The sequence below is a fragment of the Sciurus carolinensis genome, chromosome 2, assembly GCF_902686445.1.
Source record: "Sciurus carolinensis chromosome 2, mSciCar1.2, whole genome shotgun sequence".
NCBI lineage: Eukaryota > Metazoa > Chordata > Mammalia > Rodentia > Sciuridae > Sciurus > Sciurus carolinensis.
In genome coordinates this window covers 66,213,893-66,241,314 of record NC_062214.1, presented here as the reverse complement: position 1 = coordinate 66,241,314, position 27,422 = coordinate 66,213,893, and the positions used below count along the sequence as shown (strand labels likewise).

At 43.8% G+C, this 27,422-nt stretch overlaps 1 protein-coding gene across 1 annotated transcript in view; it reads left to right on the top strand.

Moving 5' to 3' along the window:
- Positions 1 to 27,422, top strand: part of LOC124977169 (protein FAM169B-like) — a 78,350-nt gene that overhangs the window by 45,845 nt on the left and 5,083 nt on the right. The window contains exons 4-7 of the mRNA XM_047540513.1: positions 1,326 to 1,411; positions 8,127 to 8,304; positions 19,179 to 19,361; positions 22,975 to 23,103. Of these exons, the coding sequence (XP_047396469.1) occupies positions 1,326 to 1,411; positions 8,127 to 8,304; positions 19,179 to 19,361; positions 22,975 to 23,103 (576 nt within the window). The remainder of the gene's footprint in view (positions 1 to 1,325; positions 1,412 to 8,126; positions 8,305 to 19,178; positions 19,362 to 22,974; positions 23,104 to 27,422) is intronic.

The following is a 27,422-nucleotide window of genomic DNA, read 5'->3' as shown; positions in this document are numbered from 1 at the left end:
TCTTTTAATTCTGTGACTTCCGGATCACTCAGGTTCAGATGCCTGGTTTGAGAAGCAGGTATAAAAATGATGATAAAAGGGATGTAAAAAGATCAGAAAACGAGTAAAGTAACTTTGATGTTTAAATGCAATTCTTAAGCAAGGAAGGAGGGTTGATGAGCAGAGATCCAGAGGCAGAGGCTGTGATGGGTTTGCCTTTAGAGCTACTGCTCAGTAGGGATGGTCTGGGGGAGACACTGAGATGGGGGAGGGGAGATTTCAGTCATCTGTGGAGAAGGTCTTGAGGTGGGAGGAGGACCGATTGGATGTGGTGACTGCAGCATGAGGAGGAGGAGGAGAGAATCAACTTGCCGATTGGTAGACACTGAGCCCCTACCTTGCGCCAGCCCTGTGCTGGGCTTTAAGCTGACCTGCAAGAGACCATCTCAGTCAGCTCAGACGATTGGTTTGGGCAATTCTGATGAGGAATCTGGGAAGGTATGTCCAGGGTGGCTCCTTCTAAGTAGCAGACCCACATCCAAACTTGGTCCTAGGGACGTTTTGAGGCAGAATCAACTGGCCTCAAGGACTGCAGACAGAGGTGGGGTGAGAGTGGGAAAAGGAGAGCCACCTCTCCCTCCTCCTGTGAGTCGGAGCCCCGCGCCTTCCTATCCAGAGCCACTGCACCAGCCCACACCATGCACCCCATTCCTGGGAGCAGACCTCATCTCTGGCCTTTTGGGCAGAGCACTGGATTTAGAGTCCAGTGTCCCAGGGCAGATCCCACCTCTGTCCCTTCTACCTGGTTGCCTTCAAGTTACTTCATGTCTCAGGGCTTCAGTGTCCTCCTCAGAAAAGTGCTGATAGCAGTTTTGTTGTGGGAATGAAAGAAAATCAGATTAAAGAAGGCAGCCCTGGGCCCAGCAGCATAGTGACACTTGATAGGCAGGGATTACTTGAGTTCACCCAGCGCCCTTAGATAACGTTGGATTTTCCTGGATGTGGGGACTACTGAGTTGTGCCAAATGATTGGACTGATAGATGTTTGCAAGGTGTGAAAGATGTAATTCTTAACCACCGAATGTGTCAGTATTGGTGTGTACCTTGTTGGGCTGTATCTTGTCTTGCTTTGGAAACATTGATGAGCACCTGTGAAGCACCTGTGCTGCCCTCTGAGAGACGGTCAGGCCGTGTCCTGGTCAGTGCTCTTAGAAACTTCAGCTCTAAAAATATCACTGCTTTACCCACAAAGAATCTTTTGCACCCTGTCTGGCTCCATGCTTTTGGGACTCCCTGGTGGCTGGTGTGCTGTGATACTATCATTTCCTCTTGGTTTTTCTCTTTAGTTGTGGCTGTTTACCTAAAGGAATCCTGGTGGTCCACAGAAGATGTTCTAAGAACCTCTGATCCCACAAGAGAAGGTCTCATGAAGGTGAGGTGATGCAATTTTATTATTGTTATTATTACTATTGTTATTCTTATTTTGGTACTGGGGATTGTTGAATCCAGGGGTGCTGCGCCACCGAGCTACATGCCCAGTCCTTTTTATTTTTTTAAATTTTGAGACAGGATCTTGCTAAGTTGATGAGGGTCTTGCTAACTTGCTGAGGCTGGCCTCAAACTTGTAGTCCTCCTGCCTCAGCCTCCTGAGTCACTGGGATTACTGGCATGCAGGTGGGCACCGTCACTCCAGGCAGGTGATGTAGTTTTAAATGAACATTTGCAAAATAGGTTTTCAGAGTCACCTTACTTAATATCATGTTAGTAATATGTAGCAGTTCACTTCCTAGGACTGCCCTCACCAACTATCATAGACTGGGTGGCTCCAGCAACAGACATTGATAGTCTCACAGTTCTGGGGCCTGAAAATTCAATACAAGGAGTCCACATTTCTTCCTTTTGAGGGTGTGAGAGAGAATCTAATCTCCCAGCCTCTGGCCTCAGGCTCCTTGGCTTGAAGATGACACTCCATGCACTCTGTGTATCTTCAGGTCGTGTCCTCTGTAGGGATGTCTAGCTTAAAATTCTCCCTTTTTATTTTATTTTTTTATTTTTATTTTTTTAATAGTCATCTGAAATTTAATAAATACCTCTTAAGACAAGGATGAAAAAAATTCAATGTAGACTGAGTCAGGAATACCACAAGTTCTAATCCAGCCTTAACAACTTATTGAGGGACCCCAGCAACTTACTGAAACCCTGTCTCAAATTAAAATATAAAAAGGGCTGGAAATGTGACTCAGAGGATAAGCATACCTAGGTTTACTCCTTCGTACAAACAATTTATCATGTGTCATAGTAATATTTTCCCATTTTTACCTCATCTTGCAGTTTTCAGAGGTTGTATCTTATTTGATTTTCATTTTTGTCATCTTATGAATGGTCAGATACATATTCAATGCTCTAAAATTTTTGGTAAATTCAAATGGGAGGATTGCATAACAATAAAAAATTCCAGCCTTCCTGTAATGGTTAATTTGAATTATCAACTAGATTAGATTAAAAGATGAAGATGATTAAGAGGATTTGGGTGTGTCCATGAGGGCATGTATAAGAATGATTGGAATGTGGGATAGTTAACTGAAGTGGAGATGCTCCCTTAGCATGGGCAGAAATACCCAATAGGATGGTAGTTTGGATGGAATAAAAGTTGGAAGAACAAGGAAGCAGATACAGATGCAAGTTTGACTCATCCTGAATGAGTTCTTGATTGCGGCTTCAGTTGTCTGAGGATATTGGACACTTGCTTCTTACTCTTCCAAAGTGGACTCTGCCAAGCGATTCTCCAGGTAGTTTCCAGAGCCTTGGTCTCAAACTAGGACAGCACTGTTGCTCCCTCATGTTCTGGGACTTCCACTTCTTGGACTGCACAGTTACAGGTTCTTCCAGCTCTCCAACCCAGAAAGACCAGGTTTCTGTAGCTCTCCAACATCACATCTCTGTATAAGTTCTGCTGAGCTGGGTCCAGGTATTCCCATTCCTCTTGAGAGAAATCAATGGCCACATCCATGAATGTCAATGGTTCCATTTCCTGCTCTTCACTCTGCCCCGTGTTCTTCCTCTGAGTCTCTCCTTCCCTGTGTCGCACAGAAACTTGGGGCTCCTGAGCACAGAAGAAAAAGCCAGAAGTGGATCCGGAGAATCAAATTCTCCCTTTTTAAAAGGACGCCACTCATGTTGGATTAAGAGACCCTAAGACCCTCATCTTTACCTTTTCGTCTGCAAAAATCTCACTTCCAAATAAGGCCACATGCAGAGGTAGTGGGGGTTAGGGCCTCAAGATCTTTGGGGGAGACACAATTCAGTCATAATATACTGCCAGCAAGGGGAATTGTAAGAGCCAGCTACGCTCAACACGTCCCTGGCTGCTGGGAGGTCTGCTTGACCTTCCTCAGTGGCCCCTCAGGTCTGAGTTTGGAAACCTTCATCTCCACCGTCTCTCCGTTGTGTGGGAAAGTTCCACTTGGTGCACTCAGGCATTTACTGGCATCAGATTCAGAAATGTACCTTTCCTCTACATTACCTCACACTTTTAACAGGGCTTATTGAATTTCAGAATTTGTTTTGCACATAAAGAAACTGAGGCTCAGTCACAGAGTAACGATTTAGCTGGGTATCAATTCCAGTCTCTCTGACATGAGTCAGGCTTGGTGTCTTTGAAGTGCTGTGACTTTGTTGAGCACTTGTAAAGCAAAGCCCTGGGATGGCGAGGTGAAGGCAGGCACAGTAGCAGCTCCACTGAGGTCCAGGCAGAGTCCTTGTGACTGAATTCTGGCTAAGGCAGAGGTTAAGGAGGAAGGTAGTAACCAGTCAAGAGTTTGGACAGTTTGCCTCACGTCTGCCTGTTTTCATATTTATCTTGAGTCCATAGTTGGGGAGAAAGAACATGCATCTCTGCAGTCTTGAAATGGCAGGTCTATCCACGGTTGTCTGGAATGCCACCCACTGGATCTGCTACCTGGACTTCAGTAAACACTGAATTACCAGCATTTGTTTAGGCGTTTAAGTTCAGTTTGCAGAATAAGTTCTCAATTTAGTTTTTCTTTTTCTGTTGAACAATTTTGAAAAATTCAGTTTTTTTAAACAAGAACTTCACTGAGATGTAATTCAAATACCACATATTTCACTCTTTTGAAGATTGTGATTCAGTGATGTTAGCATATTCAAAAAATTTACATCAATCACCACCAATTCTAGAGCATTCTCATCACCCCTAAAAGAAACCTTGCTCCCTTATTCTCCTTTCCCCAGCCCCTGGTAACCTCTAATCTCCTTTCTGTCTCTATGATCTGCCTGTTCTGGACATGCTCTAAAAATGGAATTGCACACACGTGGCCTTCTGTGATTAGTCCCTTTCTCTTAGCAAAACCTTCCCGGGTTCATCCGTGCTGTAACATGTATCAGGCTTCATTCCTTTTCTTGCTTGAATATTGGTCCTTTGGCGGCACACACCCGATTTCATTTACCCATTCATCAATTGATGGGCGTTTGACTTGTTTCCATTTTTTAGCTGCTATGAATAATGCTACTATGAGTGTTTTTGTGGAGAAGAGAGTTTCATTTTTCTTGGGCATATACCTGGCAGTGGAATAACCAGTCATATTGTCACTCTGTCATTTTGAGGAAGTGCCAAACTGCCTTCCACAGCCCCTGCGCCATTTTTTACATCCCTCCCATTGGTGTTGGAGGGTTCCATTCTCTCCATATCCCGTTAACCAACTCTGATGATTGTCTTTTATGTTATCTATGCCAGCAGGTGTTAAGTGGTCTCTCTGGGCTGTTTCTATTTGCATCCCCCATGGTTAAGGATGTAGAGCATCTTTTGGTGTGTTCACTGTCCCATTTGTATATCCTTTTTGGGAAAATGGTTAGATCCTTGTTTAAATTGGATTATTTGACATTTTTACTGTTGCGTTGCAGGCCTTTTTTGTATATCTTGGATGCAAGACTATTATATCACATATAAGATTTGCAAATATCTTTTTCCATTCTGTGGGTTGTCTGTTTTAGCTCTGGTTTTAATTGACTTGATGGGTGTTACTTTGCAAAGGATTTTCTTTTCCTTTTCTTTTTGGTACTGGGGATTGAACTCAGGGGTTCTTCACCACTGAGCCACATCCTCAGCCCTTTTTATGTATTTATTTTGGAGCAGCGTCTCGCTAAGTTGTTTAGGACCTCACTTAGTTGCTGTAGTTGGCCTCGAACTTGCAGTCCTCCTGCCTCAGCCTCCCAGGTTGCTGAGATTATAGGCGTGTGTCACCACACCCAGCATGTAAAGGATTTTCTTCTAGTAAATTCGTGATGACTTGAGATTCAATGAAAGAGCGTGATGAACCCTGAGGTGCCTGTGTGTGTGGTGCTGGCTCTTTTGTTCCAAGTGGGCCAGGTGACTATTTAGTGTTTGGTTGTTCTGAATGCTAGGGAGAATCACATAGCTCTACACACACCGTTTCAGAATGAGGGTGGTGACTTCTTCCTTTTGTCATCTCTTCTGAGTTTAGATGAGCAACCCCCCACCCATCTTTTGAAAATATGACCTATGTTGTGAACAAAAAGAAACTTGATGTCTCTTCATAAGCCATGCTGTAAAGTTCTATTGTATTCCTACTCAATATGGGAATATTTCTTTCTTTGCTTATAGAATTTTGTCTTTACATTTTTTTTGTTTTCCTTTTAATTACATTGTTCCTTAGCCAGTTATTCTTCATTAATTACCAAAAAAACTTTCTTAATGCTTTCTCTGTTAGCATAATTAATGGTCCTAAGGAGGGATTAGAACTGGATCTTAGTTTTATGTTTTCGGAAATGTTTCTAAGTTAAAAATCAAATGTCACACATTTTTTCCCCTCTGTAATGAAATTGAATAAATTAAGTGCATTTCGTTTTCCTTCTTTTTCTCCTGCCAGTTTTTGATTGGATATTTCCCTTCTGCCAGATGCAATCTGTTTTCGTCTTCTGGCTTCCCCTGAACTTTTTGATTTTATAAGTCGAAAAATATAACCTCCCACATCACGCCAATCGGGTTTTGAGACTAGCTAGTTGTTCTCCAAGTCCGAACTTGATTTGGTTGCCACTGTCTGAGACGCAAAATGTGGCGGCTTCTCAGAGCTGAGCTGATTAGATTTCCACAAATCTCTTCCTCATCTAAGATCTGGCTCCAGATGAAGGTAAAATATTTTACATTCTGGGCCAATTAATAAGGTGATTGGCACTTAGCACTGCCATTTACAAGGGTGCTGCAGGCGGCCTTAATTTTATTAGCTGAGCATTTGAAAACCAGATGAGTGTTTCAGGGATGACTCGAGTGACCTCCTCCTTGACCAGTGGAGGAAACTGAGGCTCAAAGAGCTGTGAATGGCTGAAGGTCCCCTAGAAAGGCTAGGCAATGATGGTGATGATGTCGACTTAAGGGTCAAATGTTAAATATAAAACCAAACATTAATATTTGCATTAAACTTTCTCCTTCCAGAAGTCTCATTTCTAACAAATAAGGGTGCAGAAGGAACAGTGCCCGGCTGGGCTTGAGCAGGCGCATGGGCCTGGGACTCAGAAGCCCTGCCAGTTGTTTGCAATCTGGTTCTGCAGAGCCCTTGTCCAGATGACTCAGGTCCTCTTTGAAACGAGGCAGGAAAATCAATAAAATTAACCACTGACCCTCTTTGAGCTTCAGTCCCTTCACCTGTAAACCAGGGCCTCCCCAGCGGGGGCGAGAATCAAATGGTAGCATGTGGGTGGAAGTCACAACCCAGTTTATGGTGTGCCCTATCTGGTGGTGATGCACACGCATGTGCACACAGCACACCCACACGACAGCACACCACGCAGACTGTCACACAACAGTGTTGTAGGAGTAAAATCCAATATAATACTGTCACCGTGGAAATAGCTGATTGGTTTCATCTCCTGTGCCACTTTTGGGCAGTAGCTTGTAGCTTTCTGCAGGGCTGCATTTAGGAGCGTCTGAGCTCATAGCTGCTATACCCTGGATTTTAAGTGTCCCCCAGAAGCCCAGATGTTAAAGACTTGGTCTCATAGTGGTGCTAATGGGAGGTCTTGGAATCTTTAGGAGGTGGGGCCTAGTAGAAGTAAGTTAGGTCATTGGAGGCATCCCTTTGAAAGAAATATTGCGACCCCAGGCCCTTCTTCTCTCTTTGCTTTCTGGCTGCCATGAGGTGATCAGGCCTCTTCTGCCATGTGCTCTTGCCATGATGTACTGTGCCACCACAGGCCCAAAGCAACAGGACCTAGTGATCATGGCCTGAAACCTCTGATACTGTGAGCCAGGATAAACCTTTCCTCTTTTAAAGCTTATTTATCTCAGGTATTTTATCACAGTGACAGAAAGATGACTAATGCAGTGTCCAGGCTCAGCCAGATAGCCACGTTTGCTATGAGTCCAGGAGTGAGAGACATTGATGTTGGCCACATATTTGCCATCCAAGGCTATACAGATGCAGAGAATTTTAGCAGACAGGAGTGTGAAGTCATTTTGACTTGTAAAGGAGAAAACTTATAATTCCGTGGGCCTGATTTTGAGCATAATGCCATTTTCTTTTATGTGATAATTTGGTTATAGGCAAGAGAGTTTTATTTTAGAGCAGTGGGGTGGGACTTAATTCTCAGTAATTCTCTGGGGTTAGGACTCCAGTGTGTGTTTGCAATCTATCACAAACTATTGAAAATCAGTTACTTTTGATGTAGCCATTGATCTTTCCAATTATTTCCCCTCCTCGCTAGATTAGAATTCTGGGGCCAGGACCCCGCCATTGTTAAAATGTCAGACTGGGTTTATTTCAGGACACATCCAGCATATCTGCCCAAATGGTCTGCCCTGGCCCCCCTTGAGGTAACTTCCTGTTCCGTTAGCCCGTGATTGATTGTACCGTGTCAACTTGCATTCTCCATCTGTTGCTCTGGGGACCCAGGAATTGTCACTCACTCCTGGAGGCCACGCTGGTGCAGCGGGTCAGTGGGAGTCACTGTGATTCACACATTGGCTGTGGATCACAGAAGTAATCCTGTGACCGTGGAGCACACACCTGGCCCAGCATGCCGTGGATGCCAAGTGCAAAATTTATCTGCTCTGATTTTCCTCTCTGGTCTCACTTGGTGATTGTTCTTTCTTTCTTTCCTTTTTTTCTTTAAAGGTTCAGTCCTTTGGGGAAAGGATTGTACTTTTCGTTCTAAATGTCATTATTTTTGGAAGACTGGAGAGAAGTTTGGATGATGATGACATGTTTTTTTTGCCTCATTCTGTGAAGGAGCGAGCAAAAATTCTGTGGAGAAACGGAGCAGCTGTTGGATTTTACACAACCAAAGTGAAAGGTGAGGGTCACATGGCCACTGGGGGCTTGCCACCATTTCAGGCGCTGGGAGGGAGGGGACTGGAGATGTCCTGCTGTCCCGGACACCCCCTTAGCACAAGCGTTATTTGAAGAGAATCTTCTGGCACAGGAAGTATTGCCAGTTAAGCTGTTGTGTAAGTAAACCTAAGGTATGGATTTCATTTTCAGCGTGTTTCTTGTCTCACTGGCCAGCAGGCTGCAAACTTTGTCTCTTTGATCCCCTGGCAGTGCCATGTCCCCCGTAAAACTCTTGTGGCAGTTAATGATGTACAATAACTTCATAAGCACGGTGCTTTTACGTTCCTTTATGTTACCGATTAGCCGTTAGGAAAAATACCCTTGCTAATAGATGACATGTGGAGCGGAAAGCACACTCGGTGCCAAGATTTATAGACGTTACCTCAGAAGAGAGTGAGTCCGGCCACGATCACAAGGTTGGGCTAAGTGGGACTTATTTTGCGGGGCAGCAGGGAGCACCACGGGTGGAAGGAGCACCATTTTCCTGAAGGGAGGGGGGCTCTTCTTTAAAGTTGTGTTTCAACAACAGATTCTTTAGCTTTGTAAGTCTGTCGAAATGACCCAACTGGTCCCAGCACCATTGTGTGGTTCTCACAAAGTTCTCAATTTTAGCAAAAAAAAAAAAAAAAAAAAGATTTTGTTTCCCCAGTAAACCATGTGGATATGCTATTATCAGAATTGAGTGTTTTTCTCTGGGGAGAAAGAGCTGAGTTTGGTTTTGAACTCTGTTTCGTTGTGTGTATGCTCCGCTTGTCCAGGATTTTATTCCATCTCACGTTCTCATCAGTGTGGTCTGACCACTGTTGATCTGTGTCAGCTTCCTCTGCATCTATAATCTGTTGTTTAGCCCTTGAAAATTTTATTCTGCATTTCAGTTCTAGAATTTCAATTAATATTTCTAGTTTTCAGTTTTTGTTTTGAAATTCTGTATTTGTTTACTGGTTGAGCACATATTTTTATTAATTAAGATTAATTATTTAAATGAGTTGAACATATCTGTGAAGCTATTTTGAAGTCCTTATCTGCTGATAGCTTTTATAAGTCAGTTACATTGACTACCTTTCCTCTCCTGGGTATGGGTCACGCTTTCCAGTTTCTTTGCATGTTTAGGAATTTTTGGTTGAAAATGAATGGCAAACATTGCAGGAAGTGAATTCCTCTGTGTTTTCTGAGGAGTTTTGGATTTTGTTCTGGTAGGCATCTAACCTACCTGGATTCAAATTGTCAACTTTGTCTCCTTTGTGTTATGTGGTTGCTGACATCTATCTGTTTGGCTTCCTGTGGCTGCTTCTTTAATCTGGCCCTGCAGAGTCCTGGGCTGATGAGCTTTGGACATGTACATGGCTTACCCTCTCTGTAGTTCCCTTACTTCTGTCAGCTTTGGACTCTACTCTGATCCTTCAAACCATTTTGCTTCAGCTTTATGCCACTTAAGCCACCAAAATCAAAGGAGTACCCTTGGTTAAGAAAAGTACCACACTCACAGATCTGCAAGTTCCATCTTTCAAGAGTGGATCTCTCTGGTCTCTTGATTTTCCACCCCTGCTAGTTCCTTTGAGGTTTCCTTCACTCATATATAGATTAGCTATAAACTAGGGATTCGGAAAGTTTATATTCTGCATTTGGTCTCGCTCATCCTGTGGCTCTCATGCTGCTAGGACTTGCTCTTTAAAACTTCTGCTGCTTTCCTACTTCTGAATTCCCAGTGTCTGACACATTTACCTGACACAGGCTACAGTTTTCTCCACCAATGTTTTCTGTAGCCTTGGGCTTGGAATTATATTCTCTAGCCAGTAAGCTGCACACTCACAGGTTTTACCTATTCTAGTTACAGTTTTGTAAATTAAATTTCTGACTTCTGTCAGCTTTTGGATGTCTTACGGTGTCTTTAAGCATTTTTTAAAAAAAAATTATATGTGGAGAGTTGCATGACCACTTCTTTCCATCACCATTATATGAGATTCTGTTCAGGTATGGATTGAAGACTTTTATCCCTTACCTCCTCATCTCATTTTGTAGTTGAGAGAAGAATTTATTTAGATGAATTTAAAAATGGTTGTTATTAGTGGCATGTAGGTAAGTTAAACAAAAAAGCAATTTAGATGATCAGATATATTTTATAGTATTTATTATTTTACCCATAATTTGTGAAAAGTCACTTGTATTAGCTTTTCATCACTATTGTGAAATACCTGACAGACTAACTTTATAAAGTAAACAGGTTTATTTAGGTAAGTTTTGGAGCCTGAGAGAAGTGGGAGGGGCTGAACTTGGTGGTTTTATAACAACCTCTTTGAAACAACCACTGAGGGGGTCGCACAACAGCCTTCTTAGACCATTCCAAGAGCAGTGCCCCCAGCAAGTCTCCAGGACCTCCGACTAGGCCCTCCCAATAACACCATGCTGAACACTGCACTTCAACCCAGGAACCCTTGGAACACTTCAGTCACATCCAAACTGCAGCATCACTATCAAATACAGGTGGTTTAGCTGACTGCAGGAAGGGTGTGTAGTTCAGAAGTTGAGCAGTTAGCGATGTTCTTCAGTCTTGGCTCTGTGGTGCTTGTCACAGTGTTAGGAAGTGTTGTGTTGACCACAGGGTGTGGACACTACACAGCTGGGGCCAGCCTGAAGGTTCTAGTTTCATTCTGCTGGGAAAACAAAATGTCTGACTTTACTGCATCTACAGGGTCCCTGGGGCAGGTCTGCCTCCTAAAGAGTGTACAGCTGGGCCACGGTGGAAGGTGATCCAGCTTACTGTTTTTGGACTTTATGGTGGTGTGAAAATGATACCTATTCAACAGGAACTGTAGTTTGAATTCCGATCTTTTTCTGGGAGAGCGCTCTGTGGTTCAATACTCTCGTGATGCTGGGCAGCAGTAACGGGTCCCAGCGTTCAGTCAGTTCCACCTTCAGCTACACTGTGCAGTGTACTGTGTTACTAAGCTGTGGAGTTCAGTAGGTTAGGTCTGTTGGATGAGCGTCTAACTATTTTCAATTTATGATGGTAATTTTCTGGACATAACTCTATATATTCAAAAAAATTTTTTTTAGTTGTCAATGGACCTTTATTTTATTTATTTATTTGTGGTGCTGAGAATGGAACCCAGTGCCTCACGCATGCTAGGCAAGCGCTCTACCACTGAGCCACAACCCCAGCCCAACATAACCCTATATTAAGTTAAGGAGCATATTCATTTTTTTTCTGTGTATGAGACTTTGAAATTGCCCTTATTTTTTTGTACTGAGGATTGAACCTAGGGGTGCTTAAGCACTGAATACATTCCCAGCCCTTTTTTATTTTAAGACAGGGTCTTGCTAAGTTTCTTAGGGCCTCACTAAGTTTCTGGCTTTGAACTTTCGACCCTTCTATCTCAGCTTCCTGAGCCACTGGGATTACAGGCATGTGCCACCATGCCCAGTGAAATTGCCTCTTTGGGGGGCTTTATAGTTCTAGGAATTTAACCTACACATAGGTTTCTATAACCAAAGACAACTATCATGTTATTACTTTATATTCATTGCCACCTCTCTCTCTCCTCCCTTAACTCCTGCCAATCCCTGGTCATTTCTTAATCACTCTAGTTCTGTCCTTTATAGAATATCATATAATTGGAACTGTGCAGTATCCAACCTTTTGAGATTGATTTTATCACTCAGCATAATACTTTTGAGATTTGTCCCTGCCAATGTGTGCATCACTGGCCTGTGCCACTTTATGGCTGAGGGACATATTCAGTTTTGAAGCAGGTGGGTGACTTTGTATAGAATGAATGAAATATTTTCAGGTAGACTTCTTTTAGGAAACGTTTTGCTAGTAGACTGGTTTGAATTTCTCTCTTTGTTTGATGCCTTTCTTACAAAATATTGAAACTTTAGTCATTTCACTGTTTTGTGCTGATATTCTCCCTAGATAATAAAAATTAGTGAGGGTTTACTTTAATTTTTGCTTCCAAACCACCAGTCCACAAGACTGTTAACATTCAAGGAGAGAGAATGCTGCATTGGGGATTGGAGAGGAGGCTAATTTAAGACAGAGCTTATAAATATTTTGCGTTTGCATAAAAATCTAAAAAGAACAACTTTGCATTTCAGATTCCTGAATACCCAATAGGAATAAAGTCATAAAAATGAGTGGCACTTGAAAATATTAAAGGAGGTGATTAGGAACCCAGACTGTGGCCTGTGAGATGCAGTGACGCTGTGAAGCTGGCCTCAGCCCTGCCCGGGCTGGGATCTCCCACTTTTGCCTTCTGCAGACACCAGCTCCATCAGCACCCCTTGCACTCTTGTCCTGTTAAGTAGGAGTCTCTCCTGTCACCAGCTAGACATAAATGGAAAGATAAGCAGCAAAAATTGAGTGGCAAGAGAGTGGTGGGGTTTCTGGTACTGAGTCTTCCATCCAAGGAGAAGGCAGTTGCTGTTCCAAGAAACGGGAGTCACTGCAGGGCTTGCAGGGTAGGAAGGCTCTGGAAGGGTGCAAAAGCTCATCGGGGTGCCACCTGGCTCCTTATGCTGCAGTGGGTACCCATCCAGTCTCATCTATGCAAAACAGCTTCCTTTACTCACATACATATTCTGCTTTCTTAGAACTCTGACCTTGGTTTGCTGTGATGCCCCCCTGGCCTATAGAAAGAATCAGACTGACCCCGCTGGCCTCTAGATGGGATTCTTGTGGATCATTGATCTACCTTTAGCTCAACTGCCTGTGCTCATATTGGCTGGATTTTGTGGTTCAGATACGGCCACCCAGCTGTATTTATTTGTGGCTATGGTAAGGGCAATTTCAAGAAGGGTCATGGGTTTGGCAGGCATCCCATAATATTGCATGGAGGAATCTTGTTTCTAAAGTCTCAGCCTGGACTGTGACTACATCGAGTCTAGCGAGACTATCAGGCGGCTCTTCATTGCTGGGTGACTCTACATTTTAGACTGCTCCAGCAGGCACAGTTTTGTCTTGCTCATGTTTTATAGGATGTAGGAATTCTTGGATCACATCCCAGACCTATTGAAGCAGAAACTCTGTAGGGCCTAGCAATCTGTGTTAACAAGCCCTGCGGGTGATTTTCATGTGCTCTGAAGTTTGAGAACCACTGACCTAGGCATGTACTCCTCAGTGAAGATGTATCGCCCCCAGTGTGACAAAATTTTATTCCAGGGGAGTGTGTGTGTGTGTGTGTGTGTCAGTTTTCCATTACTATAACAAGCACCCGAGATAGTCTCCTTATAAAGATAAAAGCTTATTTTGGCTCACAGTTTTGGAGGTTCCATTCCATGAATTGTTGGCAAGTCCACACAACACATCATGGTGGGGGTCTGTGGTGGAGCAAAACCACTCACCTCACAGTGGGGAAACTGAAGGGAAAGAGGAAGGGGCTGAATCCTAGTATCCCCTTCGGGGCACACCCTCACTGACTGAACACCTCCCACAGGGCCCCGCCTCCTGAAGGTCCTGCCTCCTCCCAGCAGCTCACTGGGGAGCAAGCCTTTACCACGTGGAATTTTAGAGGACACCTCAGACCCAAACTTGGGCAGGGAGCAAACGGATTTTAGATATTATAGGGGTTTGTGGCTCTTCAAACTGGACACTATCAAACAGAGTCTTATCCCTCATAGTTAATTTGGTGGAGGTGGAAATTAGGAACAAATACTGAAAAAGGCTCTTTAGATTGGTGATTATGAAAATGGTTTAAGAGACACTGGTCTGTGGCATGTGGTTATTAGGAGACTCCTAACCATGGAGTAGGAATAAGCTCAGCCCACCTAGGTGAAGGTCGTGCTCATCCGGGTTGCCCACTGGTTGTGCCCACTCCCGATTCCACCAGTCCGGGGCTGGGGGCCTTCTTGTACCACATCTTGGCCAGCTCTCCGTGTTGGCCAGTGTCTCCGTGACTGCTGTTCTGATGGCTGGGAAATGACATCTCTTTTTACAGTTTTTTTCTAATTGTTATGAGTCTCCAGAAATGGGGTTGATTTTGTAAAATTACAAATACGAAAATGTATTTGTAAAATACAAATACGAAAATGTATTTTATTGGACCAATGTATTTTATTGGACAACCCAAAGATGCGATTAACCACTGGCAAAGCCTGGTGAAGTAATTTTGCTTCCTCTTTCTTCTCTGGCGGTTCATGCTGAGGGGCTTTGAGATACAGAGAAGAGTCACAGAGATGGTTCAGAAAGGTCATGTGTCTCCTCACCCACCTTCCCTATCTTCCACGTCTCATGTAGCTGTGGTACAACGTCCAAAACAAAGAAATTAGCGTCAGTTAATTTTCCTCCCGTGTCCTCCTTCTCTTCCAGCACCTGATCCAGCCTTTCGTTCCTCAGGTCTCCTGGGTCTCCTCTTCTCATCTGTGACCATTTCTTATTTTTTCCTTGTTTTTGGTCTTCTGAACACTTTTGAGGAGTACTAGTTGGGTGATTTTTTGAATGTCCCTTAATTTACATTTGTCTGACAATTTCTCATGATCAGACTAGAGTTATGGGTTTGGGGAGCAGTGGAGCACCCTCCTCACCTTCCAGAGGGCCAATGTGCATGGCATTACATTAGGGCCAGTGATAACCCTGGTCTCTCAATTAAGGGGGGTGGGTCTTGTGAGTCTCTCCACAGGAAAATTACTCTCTTTTCCTTTTTATACTTGATCTGTTACAATATTTTGAAAAAAATCATTCATTTGTAACTTTAAAATCAACACATAATTATGATGCATATTTATGGGGTATGTATGATATTTGATAATATGTATATAGTGTGTTATGATCAGATCAGGGTAACTAGCGTTTCCATCTCTTTAAACATTTATCATCTCTTTGTGTTGGGAACCTTTAAACTCCACTTTTCTAGTTCTTTATAAAATACATAATGAATTGTTGTAAATTATAGTCACCCTACTATGCATGTTCTCTTTGTGTCTTTTTAAAATGCATTTTACTGAAGTAAAATTTTCTATCCTGTAAAATTTACTGATCACAAGTGCATAATTCAATTCTTTTACTTTTTAAGCAAATTTAGATAGTTGTGTAACATCATCAAAGCCCTGTGTTAGGACATTTCTATTATCCTGCTAAATGGTCTGTGGTGTTAGTCTGTTTCCATTGCAGCCTCAGGCAGCCACTGATCTGCCCTTTGTCCCTATCAATTAGACTTTCCTGTACATTTCACCTAAATGAAATGATACAATATACTGCCTTTTGCATTTGGATTCTTTCATTTAGCTTAGCATTTTTCAGGTCCATGCAAATTGTAGCATTTGTTAGTATTTCATTCCTTTTTATTGCTGAGTAATATTCCACTGTGTGAATACACTGTATTTTGCTTATGTATCTATCAGCTGATGGATTGTTTCCAGTTTGGAGATATTGTGAATAATGTGGCTATAAATATCCACCCACACATCTGTGTGGAAATGTGTTTTCATTTCTTTTGGGTAAGTTCCTCGGGGTAGACTTGCTACATCAATTGGTAAGCTTACGTCTAACTTTTTAAGGAGCTGCCAAGTGGTTGCACAAACTGGCTGTACCGCTGTACACTTCCATCAGCAACATCTGAGCTTTCCAATTTCTGCAAGTCCTTGTCAACACTTATTATTGCTTGTCTTTTTGATTGTAGCCATTCCGGGAGGCTGAAAGTGGCATTTCATTGTGGTTTTAACTTGCATTTCCCTCATGACGAATGACATGGAATAGCTTTTCATTGATAATTGACCATGTGAATGTCGTCTTTGAAGAAATGTCTGTTCAAATCTTCTGTCCATTTTTAATGAGGTTATTTGTTTTCTTATTGAATTGTAAGGGTTCTTTATTCTGGTTAGAGCCTTTTATCACAAATGGGATTTGCAAACATTTTCTTACAGCCTGTGGCTTGGCTTTTCCCTTTCCTGATGGCGTCTTTAAAAAAAAAAAATTTTTTTTTTTTTTTTTGTAACTGTAGATGAACAGCATGCCTTTATTTTATTTGTTCATTTTTGTAGGCGGTGCTAAGGATTGAACCCAGGCCCCACATGCGCCAGGCAAGCGCTCTGCCACTGAGCCTCAGACCCAGCCCCTGATGGTGTCTTTTGAAGCAGAGTTTTAAATTTTGATCAAGTTAGATTTGTCAATCAAGTATGCTTTTGGTGTTGAATCTGAGAATTCTTTTTCTAATCCAAGGTTGTAAATGTTTTCCTGCTTTTTTTCCCTAAAAGCATTAACAGTTTTAGCTCTTGCACTTATGTCTATGATCCATCTTGAATTAATCTTTGTGTATGATATGATGTGAGATGAGGGTTCAACTTCATTATAAAAGCTACCTAATACTTTTTTTTTTTTTTTTCTAGGGATTGAACCCAGGGGCGCTTAACCACTGAGCCACTTCCCAAGCCCTTTCTTATTTTTTGTTTTAAGACAGGGTCTCTCTAAGTTGCTTAGGCCTTGCTAAGTTACTGAGAGCCGACCTTGAACTTGGGATCCTCCTGCCTCAGCCTCTCGAGTCTCTGGAATTACAGGCTTGCACCACCAGCCTGGCTTGGGTAACAGTTGTTTATCCGGCATGTCATTTGCATGTGACTTGTTTTCTCATTCTTTTGACGATGCCTTTCACAGAGCAGACATTTTATTTCTTCTTCTTTCTTCCAACACACTCTTTTATTTTAACATCTCCCTTCCTCCTGAAGGGAGATTTTGCAGAGATGTGCTGTCATTTTGTAGGCTATTATGAAAGTCACAGCAATGAAAGAAGAGCCACAAACAGTTTGGGAAGAGAATCTTTTTCCAATTATTAATTAATTCCACACTAAAGTCATTATTTGCTCCTCAGTGCACAGACATTCTGAATCTTAACGAAGTGCACCATGTCAACTTTTTCTTGGATTTTGCCTTTAATGTTGTATCTAAAAAGTCATTGCTATGTCCAAGGTTATCCTGTTTTCTCCCATGTTATCTTCTAGGAGTTTTGTAGTTTTGCTTTCACATGTAGGTCTATGATCCATTTTGAGTTACTTTTTGTGAAGAGTCTGTGTCTACATTTATTTTTTTCATGTGGATGAATGTCTGATCATCCCTCCTCATTTGTTGGAAGACTGTCCTTTCCCCTTTGAAGTACCTTGGCAGCTTTGTGCAAATTGAAGGATAGGAGTTTATTTCTGGACTCTCAGGTCTGTTCCATTGATCTACCTTTGTGCCAATACTTCATATTCAATTCAACACTTGACAAAGTCTTGGAATTGGGTAGTGTAAGAGTTCCGACTTTGCTCTTTCTCAAAATTATTTTGATTATTTCAGATACTACATCTCATATAAAACTTAGTATCAGCTTGTCAGTTTTCATCAAAAGCCTGCTGGTAGTTTGATGGGCTAGCATTACAGATCAATTTGGGAAGAATTGCCATGTTAACAGTATTGGGTAATCTGATCAATGAATGTGGAATTTCTCTTCATTCATTTAGCTGTTTAATTTCCCTCAAATAACTTGTACTTTTCACTGCTCAAGGCTTGCACTTGTTTTGTTAAATATACCCCTAAGTATTTACTGCTTTTTAATGGAATGGCGAATAGAATTGCATCTTTATTTAAATTTATACCTTCTTAACTTTGGAAAACTTCACATTAGGGGGACATTGTTCTCATTTTCTGTACATTGAAGTCATAGAATTTCAAACAAGTTGATACTGACTTCTCAAGCATGTTGAGGCTGAAATTCCAAATATTTCACAATTACTGTCTCATGTGATTTGAGAGGTTCCTTGTTGGACATAGATTGCATTCTCTCCCTCCCTTTTCCCACTCCCTCCCTTCTTCCTTCTTCCATTTTCCAGTACTAGGGGTTGAACCCAGGCCTTGTACACGCTAGGCAAGTGTTCCACCATTGAGCTGTATCCCCAGGAAACAGGGTCTCACTACGTTGCCCAGTCTGGCCTTGATTTCTCAATCCTCTAAAACTCCTGAGTAGCTGGGATTACAGGAATGCTCTATTTCTTCATTTTTGACATGAAATAATAACAATTTATTTAACTAGCAATTCATTGGCTTGGCATTTTGGGCTGGGCTCAGTGGGTGGTTTTCTGGTCTTGAGTGGGCTTGCTCTGTGTCCATGGTGACCACCTGTCCAGTAGGTGGCTCTGTTCTTGGAACTGGCTCAAGGTTGGCTGGGACCAGCAGGGTGCCTGGGCCCTGTTTCTGTCATGGTGTCATGCTGGCCTGGTCTTGTTTTTGCGGCGGGTGGTAGATAGACACTGAATGACTTGAGGCCCAGGCTCTGAATTGGTTGTGTTGTCACTCAGGCTTATTCTGTGGCTCAAAAGGAGCCACAGGCCAGCTTAAACTAAAGGGGTGAGGGAAACAGACCCCCTCTCTTAAGAAGGATTTCAAAATCACAAGCAGTGTGGATACAGAAGGTGCCTGCCTTTTACTGTAACTGGCCATGGTGAGCCCTTTTTGTCCATACCCTGGAGATAGGTTGGGATGGTCTCCCAGCCCACATCCTCTGGCTTCAGATTTCATTATTCCAGAGAGGGCTTTAATGTTGTTCAGATAATTGTCATTGGCTCTGAAGCTCTCAGTGAAGGGAAGGATCTGAAGAGTCTGGGCACATGAGCCACCTGCTCTGCTCAGTCTCCCAGGCTTGCTCTTCATTCCAGTGCAGTGGTCCAGGGGCTGCTCCTGTAGCATTAATAACAGGGTTAACTAGAGAACTGGTGGTTTGGAATGATCTGCTGTTTTAGCACCAGTTGTTTAGCTTGTGAAACTCTCTGCTTCCAGGTGATATCAATGACGCTGGCTGTGCAGAGGTCCCACAGGGTCCTGGTGGAGCGGCTTCCAGCCCAGGAAACAATGTGTGTCTCTTGCTTTCCCTGCAGGCAGCTCGTGTGGTGATGGAACTGGTGCATGCTCTCTGTTGCCTGTCTTTGATACTGTGTTTGTCAGGAGGAAACATCGTCGCCAAGGTCTAGGGACAGCCATGCTGCAGGACTTCTGTGAGACTTTCCAAGAAGATGATGCTCTGGGGCTCAGTTGCCCAATTTCTTCTGCCATGTACCAAGGTAACCCCACCGCGTGGAGTGAACGAGCGTTTGGGTAACAGTGGTGAATAACGTGCATTCTAGGTGATTCTGGTCAGAAGGAGCTCTCCGGGCAGAGCAGGCCCTGGCTTTGCCTTCTTCCTGAGAAGTCTTCCGTAGCTTCAGCAAAGAGACTTCATGTTTGATCTCTGGAAGTAAAACCATTCCCTACTGGGAAGTGGATTTGAATATGCAGATGATCCCTGACTCACGAAGATTTGACTTAGGATTCTTTTTTTTTTTACTTTACAGTGGTATGAAAGCAATACACATTCAGTAGAATGCATACTTCAAATTTTGAATTTTGATTGTTTCCTGAGCTAGCAATATGTAGTCTCATACCTTCTCTTGAGATGTTGGGAACAGGCGGTGAGCCACTGCTCCCCGTCAGCCACGTGATGGCGGGGGCAAACAACCAAGAGTCTACATGGTGCTGTGTTGCCAGTGGTTTTTGGATACAGATGTTCAATAAATTGCACAGGATATTCCACACTTCATTATGAAATAGGCTTTGTGTTCGATGAGCTTGCCCAGCTGTAGGCTGAGGTAAGTGTTCTGAACACGTTTAAGGTAGCCTAGGCTGTGCCGTGAGGCTCAGTCAGTTAGGAGCATTACATGCATTTTCAAATTATCAACTCCTGAGGTGTTTGGGGAAGGCAGCCTCATCCTAAGTCAAGGACCATCTGTAATCAGGAACAAATCATCAACCTCGGGGAGAAGTGGAATCCAGGGAACTGCTGCCGGGATCCTCCCACTAACTCTGCTCTTTCAACTAAAGTTTATAGTTTATCACTTTGTCCCTTGAACTAGAAGCCACAGGGAGAGTCCAGGGCAGGCAGGAGATGATGGAAAGACACTCCACATGCAGTGAGTCCTGGAACCCCTGACACCCCCACCGCATGACAAGGCCCCTTCCTCCTCCACGATCACCTTCCTGTGCCTCTTTCCAAGTTCTTTTTCTTCTTTCTATGGATTTGTCAGAGGAAACTCAGTTGCTAGACACCATGCTCTGAGTCAGTGGGAGTGGGTGTCTGGAGAGATCTCTTCAGGTCGCCTTGCTGTCCTGTGAAGGACTCTAGCCCACTCTGGCCCTGCCTCACTTTGTGTCACATGGATGTTTTTGAATCCTTGGTATTGTTTTTCCAGGGTCCTTCTGGTATGAGGAGAACAATGGACAGGAAAGTTAGGATAGGCAAAGAGACTTCTATTGCTCTGAAGTCACAAAGAAAAGCAGGCATATACGATTTTCCCTCCAGTGGGTTTAGTTGTTTCTTGGTATTTTTTTGACCCTAAGGCTATTATTAAACTCTGGAGAGCCTTGAATTTGTGCAGAGTGCTCGAGGCTGCCTGCACTGCATAGCTCACTTTCAGATGCTGGAGAGTTCTGGGGCCCAGGCAGCTGGCCCTACGTCTACACCCACACCCTGCCAATCACTCTTCTCATTCTTGCTTCAATTCTGAGGCCTCTGTTGGAGAGAATTGCCCTGCCCTGGTGCAGACCACCTAAGGGTCTCCAGAGAAAGCTGGTTCCTCCAGTGCAGGCCACCTCAGGATCTCAGGTTATCTTGCTAATGAAGCCCAAGACCCCATTCTCCAGGGCCAGTGCTGTGGATCCCCACTGTCCCTCCTCTGTCTCCATCTGCAAAGACCTGAAAGGGCTGATTCTGAATCATACTTCTTCTCTTGGGGCTTCAGCCACCCACACCCCCCGTCAGGCTTTTACTGAGTGCAGCCTTGCCCTCCAGCTGGACAAGAGGGACTTTTGCTCCAAACAACAGGCTTTGAGTCCTCTTTCTGCTGTATCCCTTTCATGGGTTGATGACTCCATGGGCTCAAGGGGATGTGCCCACACTGCTCCCTCTAAGCCCACTAAGAACCCCAGGATTCCTGCCAGTGGTGCCGAGGGCCTGGCTTCATCCCTGGGTCTGTGCCCATGCAGGTGGACCTTGGCACCATTCTGCACATCCTCAGGCCCCAGGGATGGCTGTTGGTGGGATGTGGATGGAGTGTGGGGGTGGGTGGGCAGGAGGAGACGGGGTGGGCAGTGGACTGGAGGCTGAAGCTGGGGGCTGGCTCTCTGGTGTTGCCACATTCTGATGCACAACTTCAAGGTGTTCAAGAATTCTAAATTTGAAACGGGCTTTCTTGGTCACTTAGGAAGTTGTATTTGTCAGCAAGGAGGGCAGAACATGTGAGGTGTTCCCCTTTCCTGGCACAGTTTCCATCTTTCTGATAGCACTGTGCTCTGAACGTTTCCACCTGCACTTTAACCCTGGACCCTTCAAAAGTTAGGAGAGGACTTGATGGAGTCTCCATGGACACCTTTGGGACCAGAAGCACATTCTCATTTGCCTGAAGTCAGGGCACTGCCATGTGAAGATGCTCATCCTGTGACAATGAGCTCACAAGTCAGTGAGCCTGGAGGGGTGTCTGGAATCAAGAAGACTGAGAACGATGGGTTGGAAGCTTCCGTGGGAGAGGAAGGCAGAGGAGGCTGTAGAGGGAGGAAGGATGGAGCCTGGCCTGGCAGTGTACTCCTGTAATCCCAGTGACTTGGGAGGCTGAGACAGGAGGAGCCAAAGCTCAGAGCCAGCTTCAGCAACTTTGCAAGGCCCCAAAGGCTGGGGATGTGGCTCAGAGGTTAACCACCCCTGGGTTCAATCTTCAGTACAAACAAAACAAAAACAAAACAAAAGAAAAACCTTAAGTGGGATTGCATTAGGAACTGAATAGTGTCCCTCCAAACTAACATGTTGAAGCCTGCAGTGTACTTGGGGATGTAGAGACTTTTAAAAGGCCCCTAAAGTGAAATGAGCTTATACAGGCAGGCCTTTAATTCAGTATGGTTAGTGTCCTTATAAGAACAGAGAGAGACAGGAGGGATCTTTGCACACAGAAATGGCCATGTGAGAACATAGGGAGAAAAGACTCAGGAGAAACCAAACCTGTGACACCTGTCTATTGGACTTCCAGCTTCCAGAGCTGTGAGAAATAAATTTCTGTCATTTAAGTCACTCAGTCTGTGGTATAGCCAGCCCACCATACCTGCAGTTCCCAAATTTGCAGATTCAACCAACCATGGATTGAAAACATTAAAAAAAAAAAAAATCATATCTTTACTGACCACATACAGAATTTTTCCTTGTCAGTATCCCTAAACAATATAGTATAACAACTATTTATTTAGCATTTACATGGATTAGGTACTATAGTCATCTACAGATGATTTAAAGTGTACAGGAAGATGTCCATAGTTACCTCCACAGGCTACACTATTTACGGTAAGTGTATGGACTTTGGATTTTGGTGTCTTTTACGGGGCCTGGAACCAATCTTCTTGGGATGTCATGGGACATCTGTATTTTATTATAGCAGCCCTAGAAAACCGGTACAGAATGGGAGCCCTGAAGAGCAGGTGAGAATGCTGTGTCCGTGGGAGGGTGGTGAGGAAATGGTTTGAGGGTAGCAGGAACCAGAGCAGTGAGTGGGGTTGCCGCAGGAGGAATTGGAAGCTGCCCGAGTCTGCAGACACCAGAGAGCTGGCCCAGGATTGGGTGGGGGTTTTCTGACTCATGTGCCTGCTCCTCTTTCTCAGTCTGTAGGCAGTTCCTGTTGGCCCATCCAGAGGAGCGAGGCCGCTTGTGGGAGGTGGAGACCCTGGGGGCCCGGGGCCAGCGTGTCAACATCTGGCTCAAGGTTCAGCAGCAGGCAAGACTTCCAGACGGTGAGAGACAGGACCAGTGCCCTTTGGACTAGTCATGCCTAGTGTCCATAACTGGCGCAGATTAACTTCCACTGTTTAATTCAGGCCCCTGTAGGTGTTACTTCTGTTGAGCTTGTGGCAAGAACAAAGAAGGGGATGAGACATCTGGTGGCATCTCATCCTTTTTCTACATTCCTTCCTGAGTGAAGCACACATTCCCATCCCTCTTGCTCAGAAAGATCTCCCCCAACTTGACAATTAGAATCTCTGAGATTGAGGGGCTCCCCCGCTTTACAGTTCCAATAGATGCGTGAAACATCTCAGAAGATCCATCCCTCTGTCTAGGATTAGTTGCAAACAGTTTTTGAGTAGGCAATGTGTGTGCTTGGTTGAAACTTCAGAAGATGCCCAGGGGTTTTCTGTGAGCAGCATGTCTTCCCTCCCTCTCTCCTTTGAAGGGAGCACACTGCACAGTGTTCTTCGAATCGTTGTTTTGTCTGTCTACTTCTTTTTAATGGCAGCATGGTAGGATGCTGTGTGGATGTGCTGTTATTTATTTCCTGTCGACGGACATGCACGCAGTCTTCAGTTCTGGGTTGTTCCAGACAGCACCCCAATGAGTCTGTCTGCGGGGTTTGAATGGAGGGGTGTCTTCAAGAGAGGACAGGGCCTTGATGGCGGCTCCCAAGGGGAGGCAGGAGCTGAGATGTCTTTTAAATACCCAGAGGGGAACGCAGACCGTCTCTGGATTTCCGAGCTGCTTTCTGACCGTCTTCTTCCCACTTCTCCCAGTGGGGAAGGACTGCCCGTGGCAGGCCTCTCAGCTCTGCACTCAAGGTGAGGGGCCGGGGCGGGCGGGAGTGGCCGACTCCTCCAGGCCGCAGGACTGTGTGTGTCTGGGAGGCCAGGGAGTTCTAACAGTTTAAATTCACGGTCGCAAATTAAAGCACTGGCTTTCTTCCCTTCTGGAATGGGAGCTCCCGTCAGTGTCGGTTTTGGACATTTCTATGGCTGCAGATGGCTCATTAGGGGGCTGATGGGCCTGAGGTGCCTGGTTTTCTCTCCACCTGGGTGACTAATTTACCTTAGGTGGTGACAGGCAAGAGTGCCTTGGAGTTTATTGATGATAATAGTAATAGGTTTTGCTTTTATGGTGCCTTTCAGCTGGAAGGTTTAATGGATTTTTACAGATATTAATGGGGTGACTAGGTACCAGGGAAGGAGGCCGTGGCAGGGCCATGACTGTGATCCTAATGAGGCGGTTAAGTGACTTGCCCTGTGGCATCAAGTTAGGATTGAAGGGAAGCTAGCGTGTATCCCTGGGCACTGAGCTGACCAGCCGGGTGGGTTTATGGATGAGCCCATGGCCTTTGTGCTTGGAGGTTGCAGTTGCTTGGCTGGGATGGAAAAAGAAAATGGATTGCATGTTGGAATGTGGAAACCGCACAGGCTGGAGGGGGTAAGCGAGGAGGAGGTTTTATGCCTAATTGGGGAGATGGCTTCCTCCTGGAGAATTCCACTGGGGGTTATTTCAAGAGCTGGGAGTCGGTGTGGTCTGGTCAGAGGCAGCTGAGCTGGGAGTCAGATGCCAGATCTGTCACTTTAATTCACTCTGAGATTCACCAACGCCCACTTTCAAACAGCAAATGATAGGACTTACACAGAATATTCCAGAAGCATGCTCGAGTCCCTTGAAGGAAGAAGGGTCATCATTATAATTAGTATATAATTGGATCACTAAAACTCTATAATTTAAAAAATGACTCGAAGTTAGGGTCTTTTTACTCCCAGTGCAAAGCATGGCTAGTTCCCAATTTCACCCACACCCTCTGTCTCCCCCAGGGCCCAGAGTCAGGATTTTAATTCACTTGGGGAAGGTTTTCTGCCAACCAGCTTCATCTTGTAACCATTATGTCAGCGAGTGCTGACATCCCAGGTTTTTTCCGGGTTGGTGAGTGAGGCTGTAAATGCAATCGCAGATCCGCGCAGATGCTCTGCACTTGCTCAGTTTCTAATCTGCTTCTTCCTTCATGGAAATCAGCAAGTGTTATCTGACTAGAATTTCCCACACGCCGCCACACAATGCACATTCCAGAATCTTCTCTTCCCTGAACATTGCACCAGGCCACTCATTTTTAGTCTTTAATTAGTGATTCTTAGAGTTGTTTTCTTCACTTGTTTTTCAGGTTCTCTCTTGTCCCTTTATTTCTGACTGTTAATTGGAGGTTTCCTACAAATTCATGTGCAGTGGAAATAGAACTGTAAGCAAGAAGCCCAGTGGAACCGATTGCTTCTTACTCTAAATAAGGCATGAACTATTTACAATATTTCAAAGGGAAATTCACTTGGGCTCCTTGTAAATGTTTTAAAATCTATTTTTGAAGCAGCCTCATTTGTGGACTAGGACTTTTAAACTTTGCACAATCCTGGCTGTTGATAACATCTGTGGCTTATAATGGCCCTCAAAATATTTACAGATTTTTCAGACCTTTTGAGAGGAGTTTGTGGGAAATTTCTTTCTTCCTCCACTCCGTTAAATATGAAGCCTTTGAAACTTGACCAATAGGATCATAATTCCATCCGATGTGATTTTCCCAGTCAGCCTGCACATGCCTGAAGTTTCTTTACTGGAGGGAATGAAATTGAATACGTCAACAATGAAAAGTTCTTTTGCAAAAATGTTGCTGGAGGCAGGAACTAATTGCACGCTGCTTTAAGAATTATTATGATTATTTTTCCTTCCATAGGTTCACAATATTGCTTTCTTTCTCTAGGTGAATTTTTCATGGATTCATTGGCATTCATAGGGAAAATACTTTGCTTCCACTTACTTTTTACTTTTTTAAACGAGAGGAGCTGTGTATAAAGAGATGTGAACAATTTGAGATGGGGAAGCAGGCTTACTTTTCTAAAGTCTGATGCCTGGCAAACTGCAATTCTTTTTCTTTTGAGCTTTTTAAATTTAATTTTATTATTTTTAGTTTTTTATGGTGCTAAGGATCAAACCTAGGGCCTTGTGCATGCTAGGCAAGATCCCTACCACAGAGCCACATCCCCAGCCCCAAGCTTCAGTTCTAACCTTGCTTCAGCTTGTTCTGGTGAGTCTGTGTTCTATGGTGTAGCAGCAATGATAATTTCCTGTGATATGCTGTGCTGGAATGTGTGGAGGGCAAAATCAGAGTCTGGACACTTTTTCTTTACTGCTGCTCTTTGACAGGTTGTGTGGCTCCCTCTAGTGGCCATTGTTATCTACTGCAGCTCTGTATGGAAATAAGTGCCTTCCTTGACTTGCCTGTGTGGTTGTTTCTGAGTTATTTATACTTGTGGTCCTAAATTAGTGCATTTACTTAAAAAAAATTCACTGAGTCTTAATTGGTTAGGGATAAAATATAAGTAAATATTTTATAGCTATTAACATGCTGTAGTACATAACACATAACAACCTCAGGGAAGATGAAAAATTGGTAAAGGATTATCCACTTCAGTCTCTCACTCAATCACTCACTCACTCACTGACATATCCATTCATCAATTCATTTAATAACTGCTAATGGGGCATCTATATATGCTAGGTACTTTCCTAGCTACCAGGGATACAGTAGTGAATTAGACTGAGAAGGCTTCTGAACTCATTTATAAACTAATAAAGTACACGGACAAGTACTACTGTATGATATAAAAGCGTGGTTTATCAGAGAGAACTAAAGTATGCTGGTGCTTTAAAGTGCTTAGAGTTAAATTTTGACAAACCGAATTTTGTTAATTTTACACTTCTGTAAAGAAACTTAAAAATGCACTGTGGCTAAGAATTAAATAATGTGTTTACATTTTAGCAAAAATGTGATACATATATTTTTCAGATTGAATGCAAAAATGCATTTTCCCTTAGGGACTGAACCCCATGGATTTTGGGGTGTTGAGTGTGGAGGCACACAGTAGGACAAGAAAGTCATCCCTTTCCAAGTTGGTACTGATTTGGTGGAGGCGGGGGTGGGGAAAGTTCAATTAGCATGGTAGTGTGGCCCCTTTTGAGTAACATCAGGGAGCAGAGAAGGACCTGGAAACTTGACTCCATTGAACACCTGAATCATTCTTGTTTGAAGAACAGATCTCAAGTCTAGCTCAGAAATGCTTGAGTAGAACCACCATTTTATGTTTCTTGGCATCTGGCAGCTCTTCCTGTCCTCTGGAAAGCAGTGTAGCAAGGGTTAATTTGAAGGTCAAGAAGATGAATGAGGTTGGGACCATCAGTACATTTGAAAGAATCCCCAATGTGTTGCCAATCTTTCAATTGCCCAGCCCCTTGGAGTAACCCTTCATTTGCTTATCCTGTTCTCTTG